Genomic DNA, 19782 nt, shown 5'->3' with positions numbered 1-19782 from the left:
GTCTTGGCCTGCAAGGTGTTTATAGTCTATTTGGAAAATAGATAGTACATATAATGGAATAAATGCCCCAAAGGAGCTCTGTGCAAAGTCTCATTGGGACAAAAAGAAAAGAGAACCTAAATTGGCCTGAGAATGTGAGGGGATGTCAGGAATTCCTTCTTGAGGGAGAAGTAGGAATTTGGGAAGGGCCTCTCAGACAGAGCAAGCAGCATGGCTGGAACACAGGGTGCAGTAACAGTAAGCCTCTTATTGGCACACTGGATATATTATCCCCATTTGATGATGATAAGCTGTCTCACTATATTGCTTTTTTCAAACCATTTTAAAATAGTAGTGTAAAATCAGGTATGCAAAAAAACCCATGTAGATAAGATATATTTGAAAATCATTGACTTTCCACACCACCCCCAATACAGACAAACACTGATTTGGAGTTTAAGGCATTTTCAAACAGATGGAAATACTTAAGAATGAATGTAGTTTCTGGATCGAAGTATTGCCTCCATGGTAGATCTACTTGGGTGTATGGATTTGGGAATCATATATGAATGAAACACTCAACGGTAGCCATCTTCCTCAAAAAAAAAAAAAAAAAGAAGCCACGAAGAAGATAGATACTACCAGAAAACAGAAGGAAGAAGGAAGGGCAAGAATTTCTGAATTTCCCACTGTTACTTCTTTTTCTTGTTTTAGTGAGAGAGTAAGAGTAGGCAGAATCTGTGGATCTTTGGGGTCCCCAGCACCTGGATCTCTGCTTAGTCCTCTATTTTTGCCCTCCTAACACTACTCCTATCTTAACCCCATAGCCTTCTTCATCAGACCTTCACTATAAAAGGTGCCATATAAATGTTAGGAGCTACTACCATTCTGGCTTTCTATTCCCCTTCCAGCCAATCTTTTTACTTTCCTCAGCCTCTGTTCCACTTGCCTAGTGGTTCCTTTCTTATCACAGCTAGCTCCCAATCTTGATGTTCAACCCCTGCCCCCAACCTTAGTACCCTTCCTATTTTATGACAACGTGAAAGATGGGACAAGTGCTACCCTTCACAGTACTTAGGCCGTCATGGTGTGAGGATTCTCTGTGCACACACACAGACACGTGCATGAGAATGTGACTCCACAGCAATTGTGTCTTTCTACTTGTGTGCATTGTGAAGGACGTAGGTACTACATTAATCCAAGGCATAATCATATCTACAGTAGTCTATGTCTTCATAAGTCCCCTGTGGGAACTCTAAGGTTCTATTATGGACACTGACATGTGAGAAGGTGCTTATACAAGATGAAGTGATGACTTTCCAACGTAGATGTCTTTCAGAAACATCTGAGATTTTCCATTTTGATCTTAGCAAGACTATATATCTGAATGTCTAGTAAGAAATTTTGAATATATTTGATATTCAATTTTCTGAAACAAATAAAGGTTATATGTGTATGTGTGTATTCATAAACATGTACAGTGTAGAGTTCAATTTCTTATAGTTAGGAGCCCTTAATGTGTTAAGAATTTTGCTCTGTCCTCCAAAAGTTAATTTTTCGTGTGTTTTAAAGGGTTTAACAGTCCTACTTGGTTACCATCCAAGTACTTTTACTGATTGGTAGAACATAAACAGAGCACAGAATTTGGCATGATCTGCTGTCTTGATGGAACAACACAAATAACATGGATATCCCAGATTAGACTCAAGAGACGTTGTCAGAACCGAAGATCACACACACAGTGCCTACTCACAAGAAAACTATGGCTAATGCCATTAGACTTTAGCCGTACCTACCAAAGAATTAACAAAAACTTGTTGGAAACAGTAGGTCAGTTCTTAGGACATAACAGAAAAATATGGAGAGAGAGATTTGATATACAACGTATTAGTCAGTTTATTTAGCTAGGTGGTAACTGGTGACAAACTAGAAGTCAGCAAGTTAAATTTTACTATGAAGTTATTCAGGGACATTTACACTGAGAAAAAAATCAGACTATTGTCTGCATATTTCACTTTTCTCCGCATACTGTGACTGGCTTATTTTTTGCTTTTCTTTCTCTCCCTGATTGTTTTAAACACCTTCTGGAGATAACATTTTGGAAATGATTCTCTCTGTATACGTATGCATTTTTGGTATTTTTCTCTCACTTCTATCTTTGAGTGTACATATAACTGGAAGAGTGAATATATCTTTGTAGTCCTTGTCCCTTGCAAATACAGTGAGACATTTATAGGATGTGGTTCACTTCATATAGAAACGCGCAGCTTATGGAACATTGTCATTCAGGGGAGGGAGGGACAGTAGGGATTCTAGAGAAGTACTGGACCAGGAGATGGAGACTTGGTTTCTTGTTTGGAGTCTGCCACTAACAAGCAGTGTGACGATGGGCAAGGTAACTTCTCTGGGCTTCAGTTTTTTCATCTATACAATGAGGGTACTGAGCACGATGGTTTCAAAGAGTTCTAGAAATTTGGAAAAAAAGAATCTCTTTCTACATTGGGAGCCAGGGGATTCTGTGTTGTAAGATTTGCCCTATTGTTGTCCTTTGTTTACGACAGCTGTGAAATATGCATTTCTCAGGTCTTCTGAAGTGATACATTAATGTTCATAAAATGCTTGGAGGGGCTTTTGTGTGTATTGCCTTTTCCACCGTGTTTTATGCAGTTGTTTATAATGGAAAGCAAGTGCTCTGTAGATGAAATCAGTGTTTCCTATGATATGGCAGAGGGTTTTGGGCACTTACCAGTCTAAGTATTAAAGTGGTAGCATACTGAGCCTGCCACAATTATACTTAAAATCGACGTCTAATCATTTTTCTCCTTTCATTCTGTAGGTCAAAATTTTTTTTAGTTCAGTAATGTAATTGTAGTTAGGCTCCACATTTGCTGCTGGAACCTCTGTCAGGGTTGTAAAACCTGATTAATTTGGACTCTGCTTAATTGGTGGTGCAGTGGTTAAGCATTTGGCTGCTAACCAAAAGGTCAGCAGTTAGAATCCACCAGCCGCTCCTTGGAAACCCTGTGGGGCAGTTTTTACCCTATCCAATAGGCTTGCTATGAGTCAGAATCTACTCGATGGCAGTGGGTTTGGTTTTTTTTGTTTCTTTGTTTTAAATTGTAATTGGGGTGATTTTACCTGACCGAAGTTTATTTCTAAACGATGTTTGAGGAATGGTGTGGTTAGGCCAATTCATGACGTGAAGTATTCTATTTCATGGACCATATTTCTGTACTTAAGCAGTCCTGGTGGCACAATGGTTAAGTGCTCAGCTGCTACTCAAAGGTTGGCAGTTCAAACCCACTCAGTGGCTCTGCGGGAGAAAGACCTGGTGATCTGCTGTACTAAAGATTACAGCCTATGAAATTTTATGGGGCAGTTCTGCTTTGTCACATGGGGTCACTATGAGTTGAAATTGACTGGACGGCACCTAACAACATTTTCTACCTAACGTAATTATTTTTTAAACCTTTGCATATTAGTTGTTTGTTCATGGAAGGTAATTACAAATGATGCTTACCAACTGATTAAGCAAAAGTAAGAACTGAATATAAATAAATGTTTGTCATCAGATATAATGCTCTTTCGAGTTTGAATCCTTCAGAGTGTTGAGGATGGGATGAAGGAAAGCAGTTTTATTTCTTTTCACTTTGAACAAAGATTCAAATTATTGGAGTGCCACAAAAATTAGAACTAAATATTAACTCTTAGAAATCTAGACTGAAAATTGACTTAGAGGATTTAGTGGTATTGGTTGATTGGTTTAGAAGCTAATGACATTAGACAAAGAATATGTCGGTTTTTTGAATCAGTTGGTTTTCACAGAAGAATACCTTGAGGACCTTTACAATAAAGCCTTCTTCACCTATTTGTAGGGGTTACCCTGCTGGAAATTGGGAAACCTCTATCCTTAACCCGATTTTCCACTCATAAAATTTGAGTAGTCTTTATAGACAGATCAGCGGCTAGGAACACTTCGCTATGATTTTATTTTGCCCAGGTTTCAGTGTCTTTGTTCTCAAAACGGAAGTCACAGTTGCAATTACTGCTTTGTAATATTTTCGTTGGAGCCCTGGTTGTGCAGCGGTTAAGATCTCAGCTGCTAACCAAAAAGGTCGGCAGTTTGAATCCATCAGCTGCTCCTTGGAAACCCTGTGGGGCAGTTCTACACTGTCCTATAGGGTCGTTATGAGTTGGAATCGACTTGGTGGCAACAGGTTTTTAGGTTTAATATTTTCATAAGCTGGAAAGTGGTTGAATCTCCTTTTTAAAACATCAGGCTCCTTTTTATGTACAGGTGATTTGTAGCCATGTTATGTTTTATATTTTTAAATGTTTGGGAATGCTTCAGTGTTTGCAGATGTGTTTGAAACTTACTCTGGAGTGGGACATTCCAAACTTGATGCATATGTGTGTGTGTGTGTGTGTCTGTTTTTCCTTCTTTGGGTTTCCAGCAAGTTGCCACTGCCCATTGTACTTATGTCCTATTTACCCTATAACTATTAAAAAGTACGAACACAAAGCCTTGTAATGTAAAATATTGACTATGGTTCATTTGTGTTTATGGTAGGTTTTTTAACCTTTTAAATATATTTAAGCCACAAAGGTATTGATAAATACCCATTTCTCCAGTTCCTTGACAATTTTTATGAGAGTTTTGCGTATGGGTACCAAAAGAAGTTGGAAATATAATTTAGCCCTTTAAGTAGCTTAACTGGGCTTGGGGGTATATGTGTATGATAGATTGAGTAAAAATTATTTGGGAGGCAGTGATGACTGACATCTATTTAATATTTAATAAAGTTCATGCATTACCAGCCAATGTCTCAAAATAAGCTTCCCCCCACCTCTCCTGCCACATATACACATAAATGTTTGTATTTCATGGGAAAATACTATTTGTCTTTTAGCCTAATTATTGATCTTACCTTAAAGGAAGGTGCTTGTGATTACCTTAGCTGATGTCATGCTGTATTTCTGGTGTATTAAATGATATATTTTGAAAATTCCAGAAGTAGTTCCTTACTACAGAAGCGTTCATCTGTACTCTTTAAATACAAATGAATAAACCTCTTGAGGGGCTAAATCTCAAGCTTCTAAAATCTAGGAATAATTTGGAAAGAGCATCTGAAAGCCAACTATTTAAGTTGGAAGCTCAAGTTTGGATACAAACTTGCAAGTAAAGATGAGCTTTGTCACAGCAGTACTTTTTTTTTTTTTAAGGGAGTGGTTTTTGTGCCGATAGCATTTTGCCTTTACTAAGCTTGCATTGGTGAAGACTGACAATTTTGTTTTTAGGGTGAAGTAGAAAGGTGTTATGAAGGTAGCTATTTAGTGGCAGCGACTTGCGTACATCAGAAGTAAACTTCTTCAACCTGTAAATATAGAGCTCAACAAATACTAGATTAACCTATTTTTGCTTTTTAGAACTGTTTATAAAATGTGTTATTTTGGTGCTTGAAACAGAAACTTAAAACATCCAGCCGCTTTCGGGGCATTTAACAGTAGGTTAAACCCTTGATTTGCCATTGCTTTCATGAAATACTTCTAGCTGCCTTGGACAGCAGCTTGATTTTTGAATCTTTGTCAGTCACTAACCCCTAGAGGTTACCGGACACGCCACTGAGCTTTGGAGTGGTCCCTGCTGGACACCTGCTTGGCCGGCAGCGTTGGTCTTTCCTCTGGGCAATTCGTGAGCTGTTTGGGGGCGGGGAGGAGTGAGGGGGTGAACAGGAGGGGAGAGGGAGAGAGAAGAACGGGAGGCAGCATTTGAATTAGATTGTTGATAGCGTCCCTCTGAGGACTGCTATTAAGAGCATGCTATTCTGTACTTCTCTGCTGCAGAAGTCAGACTGATATTCGTGTTACCAGAGCATGTTGTAAATGTATGAGATTTTGCTCATCCCGGCTTGGAAATAAGAATAGGGAAAGGAAAGCAACTTGAATCAGAAGCTACTAGAAGAGCGTGCAGAGTTCTGCAGCAGTTTATATTTGTTCTTGCCTTTTGCCTTCTTCTAACTGGAACACAGAGGGACTGGCATTTTTTAAACGAGCTTTTCCCAGAATGGCATTCTTGTATTGTGTGACCACAGCTTGCACAGGAGGAAAGCAGGCTGCCGAATTTAGTCACTGATCTCTATTAGCTGTGGCCTAAGGCTATGCTGAGGTTTATATCCCATTTGTATTGTTGCAGCTCAAAAGAAGAATGTTCAGAGGATGACAAGTGTATTCTGAGTAGGTATGTTGTTTCATTTTCATGTGAAACCCATCTATTTTTTTTTTTTTTCCTGCTACTATTGGTCAGAAATCAGGTTAATAGGTACAGATATAGTACGGTGCTGCAGTATCCCTTTTTAAGGTAGAACAATGGTATTGCAAGCTTAAGAAAATAAAAACCCTAGCTGCTTTTATTAAATAAAGCTGCATTGTGTGGTATGCAGAGTGCAGTCTTAAAAAATACTGCAGTCAACGCTTTCCTAACGAGGTGGCACTATTGTTGAGTTAGAACGATAGAATCATCATATTGCTTTAGGGGACAGGAGAATTTAAAGGAGGTACCTTGCAGCCCTATTTTACAGATTGGAAGCATCGGTTTAAGGGCACTGGCAGAATTGTTCGCTTGCTCTCCGCGGCAGCCACTGCTGTGTCAGTACACTGTGGAATGGAAGTCCTAGTTGGTAGTCTGTTATGGAAACGCTGTTTACTGTTATTGTAGTACCCTGGTGACAACATGCCATTGAAATGGAAAACGAGCTCTCCTGCTATCTGGAAATTCCCAGTTCCTGTGCTTAAAACATCCAGGTCAACGCCACTTTCTCCAGCATACATGTAAGTGAGAGAAAATAGGATATTAAAGTGGGATTTCATTCATGAATCAACCTTGTGGCCAAAGAGGGGTGGGAGAACCCCCAAACAGCAGTATCCAAAACCCACAAGATAAAAAACCTTAAGCTTGATTACATTTAAAAATGTGGGCATGCCCACATTTTACTATTGTTTTGTTTTCCTAGGCGTTTATGTTTATTTTCATTTCAAGCGCTTAAAGGTAATCTGCTTACTAATAGGAAGGCTCAAATATATGCGTAAGGAAGTGCATAAGGATAACCTTTAACCTGTAATGTTGGTTAGATTTTTTTTTTTCTTTTGAATTTTTGTATGTCGAAAACACTTAAGAGGAGTTCTTTTGTGTAACAACAGCACAGACTGCTGATGACTGATGTTGGTGTTGTGTTAAATATGGAAATGCCTTCTCTACTATTTTTTGGTGCATTTGAAACATATTCAGAGTCAACACATTGATCAGAAAAGGAGTCTTTTAACCAGGACTGTTAGAGTTGAGTTGTATGTGAAAATTAATAACTTTGCTATGACATCTTTCCCAGTTTTGTCATTCAAGTTCTGATGTGTAAGAGTAAGTTTGAATTTGTGCAAATTGCACTTCTATGAACAGTTACATGTGTCGGGTGTTGTAAAGTGTATTATGCAAATGTCTACTTTAGAAATTTGTTTGAAGTAAGTATCAGCTGAAACATAACATTGGGAAGCCTTCCTAGAATTTTTCAGAAAAAAATTTCATTGAATTCACAAAACATTGGTTTAAAAACAAAATTCAAGAGCCGTAATAAAATGTTCTTTTAAAGTATTGTTCATGATCCTTTTTTGGTGGAGGAAGGAATGAAGGAAAGCTAGACTTTTTTTTTTTTATATTTATAAAAGATAAGCTCTTGAGTGAAACGTCTTAACTGTGAGTTAAAATGTTTTTCGGTAGGAAAGATGTGGGAAATATCTCCTGTTTTAGGTTAATTGTGTGTTTAGAAATTGGATGAGTTGCCATTTTATTACGTGGGTTTTGGTTTATTTGAGATTCGGATGCACAGCGATATCTGGTTCTTCGAAGGTTTTCAGCTGCTGAGGAAGTATGGTTATGCCCTCAGTCCAAAAGAAGCAATTCCCTGGAAAGCACTGATAAATGAGGACATATCAGAGTTAAATCCTTTTATCATTTCATTTTCAGATTTTTTTATGTTCTTTCTTAGAGATGCTTCAGTTTTCATCTGTTCAGGTGTTAAACCCTTTTGCTTAGGAAATTAAAAATTTAAGCTATTTTTGTTAATAAAAATCAGCTGTGTTTGCTTTTAAAAAGCTGTGTTTGTCTAAAGTACAAGTTGATGGAGGTGACAAGTTAATGGAGGTCTTTCAAATAATTTCAGAAAATAAATAACTTGAGAAAATAGCATGTGCCTGCTGATTTTATGAATCTCAGCTGGTGAGCAATGGCCAAAGATTTACCCAAAGCAACTTTATGGAGGAACAAAACAAAACAAAACAAAACAAAACAAAACAAAACAAAACAAAACAACCTAAAATCAGTAGGTTAAAATCAATAATGGTTATTAATGACTCTAGCATTCCTATTATATTTTATTGTCCTAAAAATTCAAGCTGAAGCTCCCGTTGTAGCTGATTTTACAGTTTTTAGGGATGATTAAAAATATGTTTTATTCATTCATATTTGCCACATACATACAGATTAATACAGCATCTTTAATGGGTCATTTTCAGCCTTTTCATGTACCAGCCTCTTTGACCTGATATGAGCAAACTGCTTTAGACGATAGAACCTGGAGAATACCACAGGTCTTGCATGTTTGCTGTTGATTATTGGTAGAATGGAAAAAATATACTTGAAGAGCTAGTGTTAGGCTAGGCTATTTTGACATTGTAATCCTTTCTATATTATTAAATTGGCATTGATGTATTATCTTATACAAATAAAGTAATACAGGGTTTAAGATATTATGTAAATATACACACAGAGAAAATATGTTAAATACCGAATAGCAAAAGATTACTTTGGGGAGTTTAAATTCAGGTTTTTAAATAAATTGTTTAGATTGTGACTGTTTTTGATTAGAGGAATTCATTGCTTCACTTGGCCAGAAATAAAAACATCATGTCTAACATGTTCTCATCAGTGCTTCTTTATATTAGACAACACTTCTAGCCACAAAACGATACTCAAGTTTAGCATAATTTTCTCTCTCAATAATTATAAAGACTAAGTTACAGTGGTGGGCCAATTAACATTATATTTGCTCTCACTATTGTGCACTGTCCAAACATAGGTTAAAAGGTTATTTGAGTCTTTGCATTGAAATGTAGTAGTTAAATTCTCACTCATCGATAAATTATAATGTTTTAAGAAATTTGTCTGTAAAATCATGAATAAGCATTTAAAATATTCCGAATATAGAATTCCTCACAGTTAATATCAGCATCTTTTTGTATGTGTACTTGTATCTGTATTGGTTTGTAAGGTTTTGTCATTATTTAATTTGTCAAATACATTACCTGGTTTTCATTGGAGATGGGTATTTTTTCAAAGACTGAAATTTTAACATTAAACCTTCTTATTCGTAGTAAAAAATCATTGTAGTAATTGAGCAAGTATGGAAAAAATGTAAAAGCTCTTTATGGTCTCTTTCCAAACCCAGTGTAGGTGCTGCTTAGCTATAGCTCTTCCATTGATGCCGTAAAGATAGGGCAGTGCTGCTAAGCTAGTGAAAGCTACAAGAGAACATATTACCTACAGCAAACATTGCACAGAAAGGCTAATTTTTTCCGTGTGGGCTTAAAGTCCAAGTTTGCTTTCTTTCTGCTTGTTTAAAAGTTAAATGGCAGTTGAAATGTCTCCATGTTTTTGAGACTTCTTGATGATAAAGACAATGTTCATAACAATATTAAGGAAAATAGTTTCTTATGTAGCATACAGCACTTTTTAAAATTGTGTTATGATATGGGAAGAGTGGAGTGTCTTACTGAGAAAAGGTTTGGGAAAATAATCCTTTGGCTTTCGGATAGATTAATTACCAAGTGTTTAGTCTTTATTGGGTGGACATAGTCTTCCTTTAGCTTCAACTTTGAACATTTGCAGGGTGGTGTGTGCCACCCATGGGGAGTTCTAAAGGGATTGTCTTGATAGAAATCCGAGTCTTTGGTGACATATGTTTGTGCTACACTGTTCAACAGTAGGTTGAATGTTGAACCTTAGCCTGAGGGAGGGTCCCCTGGTCAGTGTAAACTGATTTAGTAAAGACTCTGCTCCTGACAGGTGTGAACCATGTAAATTAACCTGTCATTTTGCCTAAATTAACAAAGCTGAAAGGGCAATCACAGCTAAGTGGTTTGCTGGTGTTTGGTATTCATTGTTCTAAAACAGCAAATGTTTCATTCAGGCTAATGTTATAGGGTTAGTGCATCGTTGGATGCTAAGGACACACCAAAATAGAACCGGGTTAGCACTAGCAATCCATTTCTTTCTTTTTCACAGGAGCAAGGTTTGACAAATAATGGTGCGGCAACAATGAGGAAGACAATTAGGTCAGAATTAACTAGTGCAGTGTAACAGTGAATTCTAGAAAGGCACACATGGAGATCTTTTCATTAGACATTTACCTTTCCCAAGCTAAAAAAGACAATGGGTAGAATGATTGTTAGTGAATTAGACTTGTCCTCTCTTAGCCCTCTTCAACTGTAATCAGTTAGCGTCTGGTTTGCAATTGTTTTGTTTTAATATATGTAAAACATGCTATAGTAAATATCAATAGCATGGTATTTTATAGCAATTGCTTTCTATCCTTTCATCATTAAATCCAGTATCTAATTTCCTGAGAAAGGATGGTACATATTGTATAAATGCTTCTTGTTTGTGGGTGATTCAAAGGTTAGACAAAATAAAAGTACTTATTTTCTAAATTTGACCTTTTCTTCTCCTAAGATTGTCTTTTTTTCTTCTAATTTAGTGATTAAAATAAAACTTTTCACTTTTGGAAATCTTTTTATTTAGGAAAGTACTTGTTAAATTGATAATCTCAAATTAGAAAAGAACATATTTATATAGACGCCTTCACAATTACTGTATACATAAACTTTTATTCGTTTGTATCTGTTTAATTTGTTAGGGAGCCTTGGTGGTGTAGTGGTTAAGCACTTGGCTACTAACCAAAAGGTCGGTGGTTTGAACTCACCAGTGGCTCCATAGGAGAAAGGTGTGACAGTTTGTTTCTCTAAAGGTTACAGTCTTGGAAACCCCATGGGGCAGTTCTACTATGTCCTGTAGGGTTGCTATGAGTCAGAACCAACTTGATGGCACAGGGTTTTTTGGGTTTTATCTAAATTTGTTTTTACTAAATATGGTCAATCTAAGAAAACTATGTGGAGAAATAACATAACTAACACCTAAGAGCAATTTAGTATTGGTCTGTAACTTTTGAGGCATGTTCTTTGGGAATTTCCATTGTCCAAGCTTGCAGAAGAGCTAGCTTCTCATGTTTTAATGGTAAATCATGGATATAGAAGTGACTTTAGAGGTAATCTACAGAGTCCAAACTCCCTCTACTGCAGGAATCCTTTGAATACTGTCAGTGACAAAAAGTTCAGCACCTTACAAAGCAGCACCTTTCATATGTGGACAGCTCTTCCTTGCATTAAGCCAAATCAATTCTTATCTTTTATCTTCTCATCCTAGTTCAACTTGATGGAGTTATATAGAAAAAAAAATTTTTTCTCTATTACATACAAACCTGGGAATCTTGTCTTACTTTAACCATCACTCATGTGCTGTGGTTTCCAGACCCTTCGCTCACCTGGGTAGCTTTTCTTTATATGAAACACTACAACTGAAGTCTTTGATTAGCTCCTTATGCGGTCTGACTAGTAGAAGACACCTCTTTCCTTTTATTTATATAGATGCTCTGCTTGTCTTAAGAGCCTGAGATTATATTATTTTCTTAATCATATGATTCACACTGGCCCATAGTAAATTTAGAGTTTACAAACCTCCTCTTCAGAGGTTTGTGATTTGTTTGCTCCTCATCTTCAGTATTTATTCTGTTAGCTACTTCAGATCTTTTAGCCACTTACATGTGGCAAGTGAAGTTAAAATTTTGTTTTAAAATCTATTGTGTGTGTTTTTAAAAGACCTTGAAACCATTTAATGTAACTGAAGAATAGTGCACATAAGGTCGCAACGTTAATTTGAAAACTGGTTGTGTATTTAACACTTATACAACAGAGAGCTAGTGTTTCTGAAGCTTTCAGATATCTCAGAGAATTTTACTTGTGAATAATTTCTCTAGATTCATTGGTCTTCATACTTAACATAAGTGTTGCTTCTATGTACCCCCACCCGCCAAAAAATTATTGCAGAGGGAGGAGAGGCAGAGCTGCAAATCTCATGCCATCATGGGAAGTCCAGCATTACTAAGCATTCTGAGGATTCCAGGCATTCTCCTTGATGTTTAGAATATTTTTACATGAGAGAGCCAAGTTAGGAGGAGAGGGAAGGAAGGGAAAGGCAGCAAGAGATGGGTAAGAATTTGTGTTAATAACTTTATCTGCAGGCACTTGGGGTTAAATAATCAAGAATTATAAGCAGTGTGGATAACATTTTAAATTGAAATGGTGGCCATGGTGTGTTTCTTGATTTCCTCAGGGCTGTGAGGAAGAGGTGGTATAAGCACAAGATTCTTGGGGAATCTATATATAAAGAAGGTGCTCAGTTCTTTTTCAATTACCTTGTGTATTAAGTTTATAATATTTAGCATTACTCACTGTGTACTATGTGCCAGGCATAGCTCTGCTGGGTATTAGGAGTATGGTCCTTGTAGTCATTCAGAGTGACTATTCTTTATCTTCCATACTATCTTTATTCATACACACTTCACTTGCTTAGTTTATTTTACTGCTATGAAAGTTCTGAGCAAACACAATCAGGTTAAATAACATTTTTGTTTACTGTACTTTCAGTATTGGTAATGGATTTAAGGGCAGTGAAAGCACTACAGAAGAAAAATGTATCTGGGCTAAATGAGGAGATATGAATTGGTGATACCAGCTTTTAAAGTGCATAGTACGTGGGTTGCAGAATAATGCAATTTATGTGTAAACTTGGTAGTATCCATTTTTTATTGTCACAGACATGTATGTAGCAAAACATTTGCCCTTTCAACATTCTTCCCATATACGATGCAGTGACATCATATGTGTTCCTCATATTGTTCAACCGTCACCATCATCCATTTCCAAATGTTTCCATCATGTTTAACAGGATCTCAGGGTCCCCCTAAGCAATGAGTTCCCCTTTCCCCCTACATCACACCCACCTCTGATAACCACTAATAAATTTAGGTACCTATACACTTGCCTATTCTAGGTAGTTCATTTAAGTGGATCCACACATTCTTGGTAGTATTCTTTTTAACACAGAGAATGTAATATCCCCTTTTAGTTGGACGGAGAATTTGTTGAAGTATTTTATAAGCATACACACATACATATTTTACCTCCAAGCAGCAATAATTTGATCCCAGACTGTAAAATGGAATCTTAGTTAAAAATAAAACTATAAAGTGTTTCCAACTATAGTAAAATGTATTCAGTGACATAACTTACTATGATGAAGGTATTTGTTGTGTAAAAATAAATAGGGTAAACCAGATTTTGCCACATATATAGTATGCTAAGGCAAGGGTGTACCCAACTTGTTGGAGAATAACGTGCTTCCATAAGAAAAGTATAAATAAAAACAACTTTCAAGCCTGTGTTGTTGTTATTGTTAAGTGCTGTCAAGTTGGCTCCAACTCATAATGGCCTTGTGTACAACAGAACAAAATGCTGCCTGGTTCTGCACCATCCTCATCTTCCTCAGCCTCTAGGAGCTTAAAGCTTGAATCTAGCCTACATAACAGATACTGTAAATTTCATATGAAATGTGTTTAGTTTGTAATTAAAGATAAATCGTCCTGGTTGTTGTTGGGTGCCGACAAGTTGATTTTGACTCATAGCAACCCCATGTGACAGAGTAGAGCTGCCCCATAAATTTTCCTAGGCTGTAATCTTTATGGAAGCAGATTGCCAGGTCTTCCTCTTGCAAAGCTGCTGGGTGGGTTTGAATCGCCCACCTTTTGGTTAGCAGCTGAGCACTTAACCATTGCACCACCAGGGCTCCTTTGGTTCAAGCATCGTTAAGTATAATACAATTTATTGAGTGCTACTATAAAAATGCCAAGCACTTTGCAAGATGCCTCACAAAAACTCAGTTAAGAGTAAGTCGCCATCCTGTTTTACACATATGGACATAGAGGTTCAGAGAAGTTAAGTAACTTGATCGATGTTACACATCAAGTAAGAGGTTGAGCTGGAATTCAAACTTGGGTGTGCCTGATTTCAACACTCTGGATCTCTCTACTGATTTCTTGTTTGCAGATCTTGCTACTTTTATGCCATCTATTAATTTTTTTTTTATTAATTAGGTAATATCTAACTAGGATTTGAAGAAAAAGTATGTGTGATAGTTGAGAAAAGCTTTTTTGGATTAGGTGGTGGTATGGGGAGAGGTTAGAGAGCTTTCCTTGCAGTACAGCCAAGTGGTGAAGTTGTAGGCAAATAATGGCCCAATTTTCTTTACTTGCTGGTATGATATCAGGATTAACTAGTTTCCTGTTTCTCTTGAAGCACTACTGTACCTTCATCGGTCACCCACCTTTTTGTTCTGTGGTAATTAGCCGCTATGACAGTGTTGTAGCTGGTATACTCTTCTGAGCACTTTCCAAGGATTCTACTCAGTCAATATACTGAGTGTAATTAACTTCCATCCTGTTATAGTGGGAGTATCATTTGTCATTGCATTTGTCTAGCCCGATGCCCTAATCTGTGTCGTAGTGCTATTTCTGTGATTGTTATGGCAGACTTTGGAATTCAGAATCTGCTCTTTTAAATGTTGATATCTGTAATGTATCTTTAATTTAAATAAAATTCTCCCTAAATTTGATACAAGTGATATCATGGGCTATGCTACTTCCTTACCCCATATGTGTTGGGAGAATGGCAAGAGAGATTTTAGGATTGGTAATTTTTGTGGATGTAGAATGGTAAAAAATGCATAATTTTATATTGAATGAATTAAACTCAAAAACTACTTGCCTATCACAGAATGTGTTCCTCTGATATCTCCTCGTATTTATAAATTAAGCATTGAAATGTGAATTGCTTTATGGCCTCTACTGTTAGCTATATTTAATTTTTAGCCTGGGTGTAATGGGGGCAATGTGGCCTCTGTCATCAGACTTGAATTCAAGTCATAGTTACCAGACTCATGGTGAGGTCTTAACCTCTCTGAGTTTCAGTTCCCTGTCTTTAAAATGGGATCATTATGAGGATTAAGTAGCATATTAGAACATGCTTGGCACATTGCCTAGTACACAGCAGGTGCTGGGTAAATGATCTTATTCCTATGTTAAAACTGACGTCAGCTATTTATTAATGTGATTTAATTTCCAATGTGACAGGCGTATGCAAATAAGAAGCCCATGCAATTCCTTTCTTTACTTTGGAAAATCATTTTACGGTATGACCCTATCACCTTGAATTTTTTTTCTCTTTTGTGGACTTTGATATTGCTGCAGCCAAAAAAAAAAAAAAAAAAGCCTTAGAAAGATTAAGATTAGCAGCATTTTGTATCATCCATGATAAAGATTTCCATTAGAGAAAATATTGCAAATAGACAATAATGTACTTATTATTATATTTATGTCATTTAAAACATACAAGTAACTAACCAAAGCTTTGTCTTTCTTGATTCCTTTCAGGCAAACACCTCCTTAAGGAGTATGTTGTCTATAGTTTCTTAAACAGCAATTGATTTGGGCCTTATTAAGAGAGAGTTTGCTATGTTACTTACAATTTCATTATGAAATGATACTGGAAATGATATTTTGGAGACACATCTTTTAATATTTTAATTTTTTTAAATGAAAACGCCAGGCTTATTTTCTGCATGTTAACTTGCTTTATCAGGTGAAAATTTTGTTTCTGATTTTTAAAAACCTTTGTCCTCTTTTTTGTTAATAGAAGTTTTCTGTGAGTGTGTGTGTGAGAGAGAGAGTAAGAGCGAGCGAGCGAGCTCACTCAATTTTGGGGAGAGGTGGAGAAGGAGAGCCAAAGTTTTACATTTTGTGAAGTAAAAAAAGTTATTAATATCTTGACGATTAAATGAATGTCTATAGAAAAACAAATAGGAGTGACTTTTATCATCTTAAGTTTTTAATTTTTTTCTCAAGGGTGGAAGGAAATACCTTAACAGATTTAGCTCAGAAATTCAAATGTGTGTGAGAACAGGTGGCTAAATTTCTCCTCCAGCTGCCATGCAACTTTATCACAAGCAATGTTTCATTTAGCAAATGCTGCTGCTAGCAAATGGAGGGGGAGGACTTCTTTGAAGAAAACCTTTTTGTTGATTCTCTTTTTAAACTTGTGAGTGTGAGAAGTACGTATTTGTATTTATCTGGGGGTTGGGTGGTGGAAAGCATCTCAGTGCCTTGATTAACCAACTCTTTTTGTTAGATTGTTACATCAGCCAAGGCTTTCTTGTTTTTATTTGGTTGTTGCAACCCATTGATACTTTGACTTAAGAGAATATTAATACTCTGGGAATTTATAATATTTTTATAATACTTTTGAGATTCATCCAGAGAATCCACTCTCTTATTACAGTGGCATTGGTATTAGAATACATTGCTAGTTTTAGCCTCTTGTAATGAAATGGTAGCAAAGAAAGAGAAGTGCTATGAAACTAATCGGGAACCAAAGAGAGAAAAGATAAAGGTGCATTGTTCATATGCTTTTACATTTCTAGCTTTTCCCTGGATTGTTTCTTATTTTCCTTCAGAAATGAAAACCAGTACAGGCAAGTTCAGAGAGTGATTTGACACCTATTCTGATTAATTTTAGGTAGTGCTTTTTACTGAGAGTACATACATCCTACTAACATCTTTTAGTCATAGCAGTATCAATGTGCTTTCATTTGGTGTGGGCAAGAAGTTAACGTGTCAGTGTATGGTTGACACATGTAAGCTGTCTACCAAGGAAAGTCAAGTGTTTCATTGTGTTTTCATGCTAATAGTGGTCATCAAGAAGTACTAAAATGTCCCCCTTTCTTTGACAATGAAATTTCACCTCACTTAGCTTTCTATATAGGAGCGCTGGTGGCGCAGTGATTAAGCACTTAGCTGCTAACTGAAAGGTTGGTGGTTTAAACTCACCAGCAGTTCCATGAGAGAAAGACCTAGTGATGTGCCCCCGTAAAGTTACAGCCTAGAAAACCGCATGGGGGCAATTCTACTCTGTCACATGGGGTCTCTATTGAGTCCAAATTGATTTGATGGCACCCGACAACAACAGTTTCGTATATATTATAAACTGCTGCTTGCAATAGTAGAAACTAAGAAATTAGACTGTGCATTTTATAATTTATCAAGACAATACTTTATCTTTTAAACACAAAATACTGGTTTCAGGGCAGTTTTTTTTTTTTTTTTCTGCCTATGGAGTTTGAGGAGTGTGGGATGACTACTTGACGCTGATAGAATTTTGGGATGCTCTTCCTTTCCCCAAATAGCATACCAACAAACACATTTGCAATATAGTGAATTCTCTGAGTACATCATTCTCTGTACAACTGCTACCAAACTATTAACGCTATGGAACTATTCATTGTAGAAAATATATTTGAACCAAATTGATAAAGCGCTTTTGCTGTGGCTCACCTACCAGGACATAGACGTAAATGTTCCACAATCTTTCATTGTCACGGTGTTCACTGTAAAAACAGAAAACATTGCTCATTTGATAATGTTAAAATTTCCCTTAAAAAAAATCCATTTGGATTAACAGTGCCACGCAGGCAGTAAGGGCTTAATACATGTTTCCGCTAGCCATCTTGAGACTATATATTCCACTCTACTCTGATAATTTTATAGGTTCAAAGATTCAATCTTTGTTTTAATTTGCATATTTTGGAATACTAATGAGGCTGAACCTTTTTCTATCTGTTAACCATTTGTACTTCTGTTTTTGTGAAATGTGTGCTCACATCATTTGCACATGTTTCCCTTGGGATATGCTTTAAAGTACGGACGTTTTGGTGTGAGATTACAATGTGCATCACCTTGTTAACATATGACAGTCACTTACACTTTCTTTTCCCTTTGTCTTCAAATAGCGGCACAAATAAATGCCAGTAACAGTAGTCACACTGAAAATGCATATGCTGTTTGACCATCTTCGCGAGGCTTCCAGGAAAACGACCAGACAGTGCCTCTATCTTTAACCTAATGCTTTTCGAAAAAGTGATTGTTTCCTTTGAACAAGCACTGTTGACTGATTCATGTACACTTTGTGAAAGATTGCTTTTGTGCTATGTGGTTGGCCGTTATTTAGAAAATAAGATGTGTCCAGTGCTGGCAGGGTGGGAGTGGGTGTCATGGCAGCAATATGCAGACTATAAAGTTGGAAGAGTGATTTTTAATTTTTACAAAGAAAATTGATAAACACAGGCTCTCCTGTGAATAATATTTTATTGTTGATGGAATGGCTCTATTTGGCCAGGATTTGCCAGATTCTAACACAGCATATAAAAAATGAATCTAAATAACAATAGTTTTAAACAGAATTAAGAATGTATTATTCTTACATGAGCTTGTGTAAAACAAAACCTTTGCTATGTAATTGTCTTATGAACTTCAAAGTCATTGTCTACTATCTGTTGTAAGCACCTTATTTTTTCCGAATTGATGGGCCAGAGGAAAACAAAGGTATTCTGTTAGGTAGGCTTAGTGGTAAACAATAGTCTTAGTGTGTTTCTCACTGCCAGCATTACCTCAGGGAATCAACCCTAGGACTGGCAAGTTGTTTAGAACATGAAATTGTTTAAGAAAAGTTTTCAAGAGGAGGTTGATCTGTCTAAAATCAGGGTTTCTCAACCTCAGGACTATTGCCATTTTTGCCTGAGTAAATCTCTGTCTTAGGGGGTTGTCCTGTCCTTAGCAGCACCCCTTGCCTCTCCCACTAGATGACAAAAGCACTACCTCCCCAACTGGTTGTGATGGCCAAAAAAATGTGTCCACACTTAGCCAAATGTCTGATGGGGGAAAAAAAAAATGCTGTTGAGTCGATTCTGACTCATAGCGACCCTAAAGGATAGAGTAGAACTGCCCCATAGGTCCAAGGTTGAAATCTTTACAGAAGCAGACTGCCACATCTTTCTCCTTCAGAGCGGCTGGTTGGTTCCAACTAATGAATCTTTTGGTTGGCAGCCAAGCGCTTAACCACTGCCCTACAGAACCATTGGCTTTTATATTACTTTTAACTATATGATTTGAAAAAATAAGATTTTTAAAAATGTTATTCTTGAAATTATTCAAATAATCATTTCTTTAAGGATAGTTTGATAAAATTGTAGCCTGGCATTTACAGAGAGGTGTCACCTCCTTGCAGTGTTGAAGAACAATGCCTCTTCACATTCAGTCAATAACATGAATGAAAAGGAGATAGAAGAGAAGAATATTAAATCAGCTAAGAAGGTTGACATGGCATGTACTGTTACTGATGCAGAAATAACAGGGAGTATTTTGAATGTTAAGAAGTCAAAAGATGCTGACAAAAAGCCATGTGGAAGATGGCTTCAGTGAAGGATTCTTAAGCTTTTGAAGTGATTAATTAGCAGAAAGCCAGCCATATTATTTCGCCAAGAAAGGGCTGCATTTTCACATTTTGTTTTTTTAATTTTAAGAGCAAGAGACAAATGACAAGTAAACAAATTGTCATCTAGAGCTTACTCAAAAAAGCAATTTCCAGGATATGTCGTAGGATCAATGTGGTTGCAGCTTTACTCCTGTCCCTTTTACATCTGTGGTTCTATAAAAACGATAATTGATGGTCATTTAAGCATTGGATGATTCAGAAATG

The 19782-nt window shown here is 36.7% G+C and overlaps 1 protein-coding gene across 31 annotated transcripts in view; it reads left to right on the top strand.

The window, feature by feature from the left end:
* Positions 1-19782, top strand: part of KLHL13 (kelch like family member 13) — a 171171-nt gene that overhangs the window by 108605 nt on the left and 42784 nt on the right. For 3 of the 31 annotated variants that reach the window (XM_064278696.1, XM_064278697.1, XM_064278698.1), the window contains 2 exons: positions 6173-6217; positions 6695-6807. The exons of 27 other annotated variants lie outside the window; for them this stretch is intronic. In XM_064278696.1, the coding sequence (XP_064134766.1) occupies positions 6710-6807 (98 nt within the window). In that variant the 5' untranslated portion in view covers positions 6173-6217; positions 6695-6709. Of the gene's footprint in view, positions 1-6122; positions 6218-6694; positions 6808-19782 lie in introns of those variants that run through there. One more of the 31 variants, XM_003414789.4, reaches the window with a different exon arrangement.

Source organism: Loxodonta africana, chromosome X, assembly GCF_030014295.1.
Source record: "Loxodonta africana isolate mLoxAfr1 chromosome X, mLoxAfr1.hap2, whole genome shotgun sequence".
Classification (NCBI taxonomy): domain Eukaryota; kingdom Metazoa; phylum Chordata; class Mammalia; order Proboscidea; family Elephantidae; genus Loxodonta; species Loxodonta africana.
This window is presented reverse-complemented; position numbering and strand designations above follow the sequence as displayed.